This window comes from Spinacia oleracea, chromosome 6 (genome assembly GCF_020520425.1).
Source record: "Spinacia oleracea cultivar Varoflay chromosome 6, BTI_SOV_V1, whole genome shotgun sequence".
Classification (NCBI taxonomy): domain Eukaryota; kingdom Viridiplantae; phylum Streptophyta; class Magnoliopsida; order Caryophyllales; family Amaranthaceae; genus Spinacia; species Spinacia oleracea.
This window is the reverse complement of record NC_079492.1, coordinates 80,585,251-80,596,310: the sequence shown is the minus strand read 5'-3', so window position 1 is coordinate 80,596,310 and position 11,060 is coordinate 80,585,251. Positions and strand designations below refer to the sequence as shown.

The window sequence follows — 11,060 nt, the reverse complement described above, 5'->3', positions numbered from 1 at the left end:
GTCCTTATGATCAAGAACATACAAATCTAAAAGATCGTTAATTGGTGATGGAAGTTAATCTTTTTATATTTATGGGAACACATATAATATTTACAAAATTATTTGTGTACATTAAATCTGATGTGTTGCTAATAGTCGAATCATCGTTTGGTAAGAATCACAAATCTACTATTCACTAATTTGGTAACAACGCAATTTTTGAACTAAAGTGAACAAACGCACTTGGATTCCTGAAAATAAACCGTATATATAAAAAATAGTTTGTTTATTGTTAATTGGAGATGTTAGTTGATCTTATTCTATTATTCGTCTTATAATATTTAAACATTTCTAATAACAAAATTAGTCGTTTACAATACATTTCATATGTTGCTAATAGCCAAACCATTGTTTGATAAGAATCACAACTCCGCTAGCAACTAATTTCGTAACAACGCAATTTATTTATGAAATAAAGTGAACTAACACAATTTTTTTGGTAATTATATTCCTTATAATAAGTTTGAAAAATAGTTTGTTTGTGTGTGTGCGCACAACTTAATATTTAAAAGACTAGAAAATAGTGTGTATAGTCGAACCTAAAGGTCCTTATGATCAAGGAGACGCAAATCTAAAATGTCGTTAATTGGTGATGGAAGTTAATCTTGTTATATTTATATGAACACATATAATATTAACAAAACTAGTAGTGTACATTAAATTGATATGTTGCTAATAGTCAAACCATCGTTTGGTAAAACCACAAAACCATTAACCACTAATTTGGTAACAACGCAATTTATGAACTAAAGTGAACCAACACAATTTTGGGTAATTGGATTCCTAAAAATAAACCGTATATATAAAAAATAGTTTGTTTATCGTTAATTGGAGATGTTAGTTGATCGTATCTTATTTGTTCGTCTTATAATATTTAACATTTCTAATAACAAAACTAGTCGTTTACATCACATTTCATATATTGCTAATAGCCAAACCATTTTTGGGTAAGAATCACAATTCCGGTAGCAACTAATTTGGTAACAACATAAATTATTTATGAAATAAAGTGAATCAACAAATTTTTTTGGTAATTATATTCCTTATAATAAGTTTAAAAAATAGTTTGTATGTGTGTGCGCGCGCGGGGACAACTTATATATATACCCCTTAAAATATTTAAACATACCTAATAGCAACATGTATTATAATAACAAAACATGGAATACCGTTTGTTCTATTGGCAAAGGAGAATGTCATTTATTCTTTTGAAACTATACTATTTCAAATATCCTTAATAGATGGCATATAGCATGGGGAAAACTTAATATTTAAAAGAGTGGAATATAGCGTGGACGGTCAACTATATTTCTTGAAAATCCATAGCATTCATGGTTTTCATTATTGGTATAAATCAAAACATGTGTTGGATAATACCATTATGGGATACATTTGTCATTCCAAAATCTTATCTGGTTATATCCATAACTTTTCTAGGATTACCTAAAATTATTTGTATTTCGCCTCAATCTTTTCAACTGCGTGTCTGTTATTTATCTTTTTCCGCTGTCCTCTTTTCTGGAAACCATGAATGACCTGCCAATATGAATTAACCCCATTTTATCGTTGATCAAACAACAAGTCGATTTTATCTATCGTTTGTGATGGATTTTCTCATATGAATAATTTTCAGGTCTAATTTTCATTTTTCAGATCTAGTTTGTAGTCCATTTGGATGTTCTAGGACGACGTGGTGAAGCTGGGAGAGAGGAGAGAACAACGTGGTGAAACTGGAGAGAGGAGAGACAATCGACGGGAAAGGGAACGAGGCAATGAAAAAATTGAACGTAAAATTTTTCGGGCTCCAGAGACGAGAAGAGAGGTCGACTGCCGTGAAAAGTATATCGTTGTCGGCAAATCTGGGAAGTGCCAGCGTAATTGGTTGTCGGCGTGTCGGTGGAATTTCCGGCGCCACCATGGTTGCTGGAGAGGGGTGAGGGATTAACATAATATTGGGGTGTTACTTAGTTACCATTAAAAACCAAATAATTTTCAGAAAATAATTTTGGTATTTTCAGAAGTTATATTTTGGTATTTTATAAATCATTTTTATAATTTATGTAAATCAAAGAAAAAAAAAGTGGGGCAACCTCCATTTTTTGGACCAAACAACATGCGCCCTTTGGCATTTTAACCTTAGAATTTTCATTGCAATATACTCCCTTCGTCCCATCCAAATTACTTGTTACACTTGCCTTTGCACAAAATTTTAGGTGCTAAGTGGTTGTGTGGTTATCAATTGTTATTTTATTGAAAAAGTAGATGTGATATGAGTTAGTGGTATATTCTTTTAATTGAATGAAAGGGTGTGGGGACAAAAAAAAAGTTAGTGGGAAGAGAGAGACAATAAAATGACTGTGGGGTCATTCCTAAGTTAGAAGTGTAACAACTAATCTGGAACGAAGAGAGTACCAGTTATAGCTAACATGTTTCCCACATTCAGCATCTATAGTCTATCTATATATTTAAAAAGACAAAAGAAGAAAAGAAGAAGATAAATTGAACAGTAACAAAGTTCTTGGAGAAAAATCTCTCTCTACAAAATTAGGAATGGTGGATAATGACTTTCAATGAAAATGCCATTTTATGAGGTAGGAATTTCAGACATACTGCTTCAGCTAGATTTGAGGGAAGGGGCAATCATTGCTTCTTGTCTTCTGCTTTTCTAGGCTGCAAGAACAAAAACAAAAGGCAAGCATTACATCTAGATTATTGAAAGGAATGGATGTAGAGAGGGAAAAAGGGCGTACAAAAATAAAGAACAAACACCCAAAAAAAAAACAACAAAAAGGTTCTTCAACTCAATCACCATTGTTTTTCTGACAATCATATTTCAATGTTGCACTTGAACCTCTCTAGACCCTAGTGATTCAACAATTAATACGGAATCTTTATTACTCTCAAAATTTTCTCTGGAATAACATATTCCAGTAATACTCAAAATTAAGCTGCTTTGTAGATAAATAAAATATGATGCAGAATGGATTGGTAGTATGAATCTAGTTGAACTAAAAGCAGTAGGGAAAAGACCAACTATGTTAAACGTTAAAACAAAAGGAGGACCCCCGGTGAAATTAAGCAGTTCTGATTTAATATCTCATTTCAAGCCAACAATAATAGTTAAACCAAGCACATAAGAGAACCAGGTCACCAATTTGTTACAAAGTTAAAGCAAGTGCAGGGAGCCCAAATTAAGTTTCTTGCATTCCTCTTTATCTGCGTTTCTAATATATTTTTGGGTTCAAATCAATCTACAAAAGAATAAACAAGAAGGAAAAACAATAAAGATTACTTCATTGCTCCTTTCCGAGGATGTCACCGCATGCACCAAATATTTCCAGCATTTTCACTAATTAATAATTACTATCCCATTTATAGCGTCTTGCCTCCAGCACAAAAGAGAACAACTCGATTAGCTACTTAAACGTACTGAAGCATAAGTTTAGGCAATATCAAAAATCAGCAGCACTCAAGTATTCTAGGTAGGCTACAGATCTTAAGTCAGAATAAACATTTATAGAAAAAGTTCAGTAGTTAGCGACTAACTAGCCAATTTTCTAAGCCATGATCTTGATTTACAAAAACCCACTATCCTACTCTTTTCTCCCCCTTTGTTTTGATGATGTTCCAGTGTTTTCCATTTTGCTCCCGTACTCAGACTTCACTATCAAGCTCTAGAAGTTAAAAAAGAAAGCTCTGAGAAGTGTGGATCTATAATGTAATTAGTTGAACTATAAGTGTGGTAAAGAGAAAAGATGCAATGGATAGAAAAGCACCACCAACGAAATCAAGTCAGAATACCAGCATAAATGCATAATGCAGTACTTTTTTTCCCATTTTCCTTTTTTTTAAATAATGCACTACTTACACTGCATCAACTCAAGGTTGCATTCGAAGTGAACAAATTCTTCAAGCCTGACCAGAAACAGGGTTACAGGAAACAAACAACCCACTTATATTGACAACAACAGAGAATAACTTGACTAATTTTGGAACTCCGTTTCTCGAAACTCCCAAATTTCAACTAATCCATCACAAACATTACCTTCAAGATTAATCCCTCACCTTTTGAAAGAGAGAATCCAGTTACTGTTTTCCGCAACAGTAACGGCTCGGTCCTTCTACCTTAGATACTATGAGGGTGGTGTTCGAATCCCACTGGTAGCACCCTTTGAGAATTTTCAGTTTCTCTGTTGCATTTGTTCCAGCTTTTCCTCTTAACCACGTTATTCTCACTCTCTCTTCCCACCCTCTTCTTGTCTTTCTCTCTTTATTTTCTTCATTTTCAATCAACAATGGTGTCTCCTCCCAAGCAGAAGCACATCGCTAAATTTAGGTACTTTCTCTTCCTTTTTTTTAAATAAGATTCTCTTCGTTTTCTTTTAGTCCTCGCTATCTCCATTTTCAGTCCTCCCTATTCCCCCATCCTCGGCCTCCTCTTATGCCACTTCAACATTTCGTCTGTGTTCTCTTCTCTTTTATTTTACAAGATCTCTTTTAGTATTATTGTCATTATTATTCTATCCCTACATCTTTCTAGAGTTCAATTGTATCGATTTTGTTTCTCAATCGTCTTAATTGAATCCGGTTTTAGTTTTCAGTTTTGAAGAGCGAGCATGTGGGGATCAATTGGTTTAATTTGTTTGTTAGTTCAAAATTGGGAACCCTTAGCTTTATGTTATTGATTTAGTTTCAATTTTCTTTCTTTCTTTCTTGATTTTTTATTTTTTAATTCTTGAACTAAAAGTGTATTAGTGATGTGATTATGGATGTAATATTCGGGTTTTAATTTTTTAAGGAAATGCAGAGTACCAATGAATCCATAAGAATTTCACAAGACTTCCAACAACATTTGTGCACATTTGGCTATAATGTTCTGGCTGCTGAATCTGTTCTTCGTCATATTCCTGGTCATGACAAGAGGCTCTATGTTAAGGTATACCAATACCTCTTTTTGGTTTTACTGATTTACATTGATGAGCATTCTGTGAAGTTTTCCGACTGCTCTGTTTTTCGGTAATATGCAATAAAGGGAAGAAATATGAGAAGTGCATTCCCATTGAAGGGGCTTTACATTGAGAACTTCAAACAATCTATTTATTGTAAAGTTTTCAGATAAGTTGTTGTAATAGGGTACAAGGATATATTGCTGAAGGAATTGGAGGCCTCAATAGTTTTTAAGGGTTTGCATAAGGATATATTGCTCAAGGATGTATTAAAGTTCTTAGTGGTTTGTATAAGGATATATTGCTCAAGGAATTGGAGTCCTTAATTAAAGTTCTTAGTGGTTTGTATAAGGATATATTGCTCAAGGAATTGGAGCCCTCAATTATACGTTTGTAATGGTTTCCTCACCCTTCTTGTTACCATTTTTTTTTTAGGGATGCTACCATATGTTGTTCGAAACCCATCACGGCCCGTCTGGTACTTGGTAATATGGCAATGGGGATGAAATAAGGTAATGGCAATGGGAATGAAGGAATGGACATGAGATATGGTAATTGAATTGTACTGTTTGGTGTGTGTTAATAAAGAATGGTAATGGCAGAAAAAAAAATCATATCTTGGCTTTGGTGTTCGGTAATGGGAAGAGTAAGAATGGTAATGGAAGAAAAATAAAATCATTTGTATCCTTCATCTACAATGGCTTCCAACGAGGTACAAACAAATGATTGAAGATATGAAGAAAATAATCAAAATCAAATTGATTCCTTACATTTTGCAGTGTATATATTGGAGATCAATGATATAAAAATCAAAAGAAATCCATAATACAGAAATGCAGAGGACAGAGAAAGAAAATGTGATGAAGGAAGGTGAATTGATGATCTCCATTGATGTTTGCACAAAGGAGAGAGGAATCAAGGAGAGAGAAAGAAAAAGGTGCAGTAACAAAGTGTGGATTTCACTTTTTACAAAACACTGCACGTGTGTTTCATCCCCAAGTGGAATAATGCATTACCATTCCACTCAAATACCAGTGTTCCAACTGGTAATGAATATGGGGTAAATGAGAACTTTTATTACCAGATTTCATTTCTTAGCATTACAACTGAAGGATCCCAAACGATCAAAATATGGTAATGAAAATTACATTACCATTACCACCCTTCTATTACCGCCTACCAAACGGGTATGTTGATGTTTCTGAATGTTTTTTGTTTTTTTGAGAAAGCTTTTTATGTTTCTTAATGTAAGCTGATCTGAACCATCTTTCTCATATCAGGTACCAAAATTTGAAGAGGTTGCATATGAAGTTATTGATTGATATAACACAGACTATTCTAGTATGACCTGCTTGAGTTGAACATAGATAAATAAGATGGTTCAAATGAAAACACACACATTTCACATGTTATTTGACTGGGTTTGGATAAAAAAATTCAAAGGCTCGCCACTTCATTTTGCGATCACATACTATGTTCAAATACACAAGGGGAAACAGAGATAGTGCTCAGAGGTAATAGTTGGTAACTGGTAAGCACACATTAATTATCAACAACTCTGTGACTAAATCACTAAACATTGTTATTTACAGCTGCATATTACAAATCTGCAATATTCAGTACTCTATATCAGTTATGAGACCAGAACAAAAGGCAAAACAAAACATTTCATCCAGAAGTCCCTGTTATACAAATCTTGGATAAACAAGAACGAATCATGTTCCTAACCTCCTTTCACTTTTTATAAAAACAATTTGGGTCACAGATTCCATTTCAAAACTGAAAGTCAATTGTAAAAGGGGTTGGTAGTGTGGCAGGAGGGAAAGTGTCTGGTGCACAAAATGGGACATATCAAAAGATCCCAGGTATCTGTGAAGCAGAGCCCAAAATGGGTCTCTTACCTTGACGATAGCATGCAAATCCTCACCAAGCATCAGCAACTTTGGTGGACGGGGGGAAGGCTGGTATATATCTTTCGAGTAGGAATTGGTGAAAAATGGTAAATCGGGATGGGTCAGTCACTCATAACAATCGTGGCTCTGGGGACAAAAATAGTACGAGTAACAGATTGACCATAATGAATGTAAGACAAACACAATACAATGGTATATTTCCCATTTTCCCAGCAATGGACGTATGGACCTGTAATAAACAACCTAAGGGCGTCCATTTTATCACCCTTGCCGGATTTGAGTCAAAATTAATCTATACAGCTCAATACCTTTTGCCAATCCCTATCCCCCCAACCTCCCTGGCTGCCAAGATCTATTAGCTGCCTCTGCACCACCCCCACTCCGCTGTCGATCCCAACAACTTGTCCAGTTGTCCGTTCAATTTACTTGTACTACTATAGTGCTAAAGCAGAACTGGTTTATTTAGAAATGCCCAATGTATAAACTAATAACTGAAGAAAGAGGTGTCACCGTTTATCTTCCTCGCATAACATTCACTTGAAAGGGGGAAAGCTAGAGGCAAAAGAGTCTAACTTGATTTTGCTAAGTGCGAAGAAGGATGTCTGGTTTACATTACATTTATCAGTGCATTGTCATTTTTCTTTTCCTTTAAATTTAGGTGGGGAGAGGGGGGCTGAGGGGAGGCGTGTCCTTTATTGGTTTTGCTTGGATTGGAAGTGTCATCTTGAATGGCAAGAGGCAATGGCAACCAAAATGCATAAGCAGAAGACAAGAAGTAGTTGGTAGGGCAAAGGGACACTTAGATATTAATCATATTCCCTCATCAAAAGAAATCTAAGAAGCTAAGTCACACAGCCAGCCAACATAAGCCTTTTTAGGTTTATAAGCTTCGGCTTCCGGGGTGTATAAGATAATAAACTTGGATTCTTTTGATTGATTCCTTACCATAAGAAAATAATATCTGACTACCATTTTCTGGGGTGAGGGAAGGAAGGAGAAAAGGCTAGCAAAACCCCATCACATGATCAACTCAATGTTAATCTGAGCAATCTTGTCTATTACTTCCATATTTCATATGCTTATATCAATCTTTTTAACTGTGTGCACTATAACAAGACTATACTGCCCTTGTGGCTACAGAGTACTAGTATGAAGAGATGGAAATAAATCTTGCAGTTCAGTGTATTCCTCCACATATACATAATTACATTTGAAAAATGGCTTGTAGGCTCATCCCCAAGAAAACAAAAAGATTCATTCCAATCTTCTCTCAATATTAAGTTTAATCTACAACATACTGAAGAGCATCGCCTATGAGTTACGATCATAAGTGAATTTAACACAAAAGATTTTGAAGCCCTAATGTGACATTGTACGATTATTGATGATGTAGAGAAGTTACGAGTGATGATTGGGTCGATTGATCAAGCGTTAGGGCGTAGTTCTTCGAGGGATGTAAATGGGTGTTCAAGGTGAAGTTGAAGTCTGATGGGTGACCCTAACTCGAAATATCCACAGAGATGGAATAACAAACCTGAAAATCTCAATATCACCCAATCCTTGGAATTGAAATGCTTAGCATAAGATGGCATGATTTCAAACAAGAAGATTGACAATAAAACGTCCACTGTCAAAAAATTCTTTTAATATTGTTGTACAGTAAACTCCCATATCACGTGATCAAAGTAATCATATAGGGAAATGACAATTGGACCCACAAATTGTATATTGATGCGCAATCAGTGAATCCGACCCATCCTTCCCACATCAGTCGATTAAGTTTACATTTTGGTAAGTGTATAAAACTACCGAATTAGGCAATTACCCATCAAGACTCCTTTCATTTTTCAAACCAAGATCAATCATTGGCATACATCTAGTCATCTACACACTAAGAGTAGCTTATTTGCACAAGCCAGTGCTTAGGGCAGTCATCATTAAGATGGATTTTTTCAATGTCTCTTTTATTCTTTATTTTCCCCATGGCTATAAGTACTGATTGTTGCATACTTGCCCACAGAATCCAATGAAAAGATCACCTCGGGAAATTGCTACATATATCTAAATTTGCAGCCTTGCAGGTGTACTTGCTACTTCTTCCTTCTTGACAAAATAATAGATATCAAGCACCACAGCCTTTGCCATGAGCAACACTGGGGTTCTTAATTTCTAGCTATGGATGTTGCTGACAGGATACCAATTCCATAAGGGAAATAACGGATGGATGAACTCAATTCTTACACTCTAGATTCTTTAATTGTAATTGCTCATCAACTAGAAGCATTATTCAGTCCTATCGAATTTGAAATTAGAAAGACGAAAATGAAACAAAGAGCTCTGAGTCTCCAACTTCCTTCAGCTGTAGGTGACTAAGATAACACAATATGGCAGGCTGTGGTACGAGGATGCAATATCACTCTAAATGTCCATAATTATCCTAAATACGTTAATTGGCATTGTCTTCGATCATTCTCTAAAAAGAGCCCAACAAAAATTGCCAAAAGTTCAACGTCAATATAAACAATCATCAAGAGCAACCATCTAAGTCAGCAAAGAAAAGCTGCCACAAGGTTGAACCAGTCTATCTATGTCATCCCCCATAAAAACACTCATACGTAATAGGGGACAACTCAAACAAAAGTAGTGGAAAAAAAACAGCAAGCTAACAAATTTTAATGAGTAATACTTACAAGTACTGAAGATTTGGTAGCTGGCCAAGTTGTGTAACAAGTTGACCAGTTAAATTAGCATTTCCAAGATCACTGACCAAAGATATTTGATGATTTGATAATCAATAAGTTGTTCGAAAAATCTACAAGCTAAGGACAGTGTTCAGTCAGGATTGAGCATCTTACACTCTAGTGACACTGTTATCAATGGTAACAATTACGTTTGTGGCTAGCAGCATCCACCCACATATAGCAGTTAACTTCCGTAGTAGAATCCATTAGCCCCATGAGCCATGACTCGTCCCAATATCCAAGCCATCTCAGATAGAAACACTAGTTGTATAAATCGAATCACACGGATATACAAATACTACGGAGGTCAAAATGAGGCGATAAGCCAATAACAGAAATTTGATCATTTTGGGATCCCTCTTCCTTAAAACTACCAAATGTCAACTAATCCATCGCAAACATTACCTTCAAACATCCATCAAAAGAACAAAAAAAATCCACAATTTGACCCAAATGGTACCAGTACCCAAAGATTCAATCACAAATGTCAACAATGCAAGTAAACACAAAATTAGACCAACCAACACAATATAATAGCAAAAAAGAAAACCACGCCTATCAAGTGTTCGACGAAATACCTCAAAGAAAAACCATACACAGAAGAAAACAACAAGAAACCAAATCATACCTTAATACTAGGAGTAGGTTCGAGAAGCTCTTCCTTAGGAATGATAACAGGCCAACCTTGCCCACCATCACGAAACATCTGCTCAGTCTCGAGGTACTGTCCTTTATCGAGAATAAGAGAGCGAATAGATTGCGCAGAGGTTTTGGAAGCGTCGAAGATTTCCTCGACGCCATTAACGAAGGTGACCTTGATTTGAGGAGGATGGTCGTCGGTGCGGCGCTTAACTTCGACTTGGCAACTGGGGTTTGAGTCCCTGGCTTTGCCGGCACTGCACTGAGCTAAGAACTCCATGCAAGCACCTGCACGGGAGTCCAGTGCATTGAACTCTAGTTTCACCTTTGATAAGAACTTCAACATTCTGGATTTCTGAAACTTTAGAGGCGGATGCTGCTGCCGGGAGAGAGGCGAAGGCGAGGATGGTGGTACCGGGGCGGAGAATGTCTATTATTTCTACTAGTACACTTATGAACTTATGAAGCCCATCATTTCGTTGTTTCCTCCGATTCTTCTACACGGTCTGTAAAAAATTGGTAACAATCACTTTAGTCACATTATTTACTTCATCTCAGTTGTAAAAAATATTTTCATTTTAGGTGTGTTACAACTATTATGACAATTTTCATTTTAAAAAAGTGTTACAACTATTTATTATTTTATGAAACGGAGTAAATATTTATTATTTTATGAATTTTTTATGAAACGGAGTAAATATTTATTATTTTATGAAACGGAGTAAATATTTATTATTTTATGAATTTTTTTTTTACTTTTGTTTTTGGGTGGTGCATGTTTT

At 35.5% G+C, this 11,060-nt stretch overlaps 1 protein-coding gene across 1 annotated transcript; it reads right to left on the bottom strand.

Moving 5' to 3' along the window:
• Positions 1-2,381: 2,381 nt before the first annotated feature.
• LOC110798059 (uncharacterized) lies at positions 2,382-10,746 on the bottom strand. Its single transcript, XM_022003190.2, has 2 exons — positions 10,268-10,746; positions 2,382-2,709 (listed from the first exon to the last, which is right to left on the bottom strand). The coding sequence occupies exons 1-2, from the start codon at positions 10,622-10,624 to the stop codon at positions 2,680-2,682; spliced, it is 387 nt and encodes a 128-aa protein (XP_021858882.1). The 5' UTR covers positions 10,625-10,746; the 3' UTR covers positions 2,382-2,679.
• Positions 10,747-11,060: the final 314 nt, after the last annotated feature.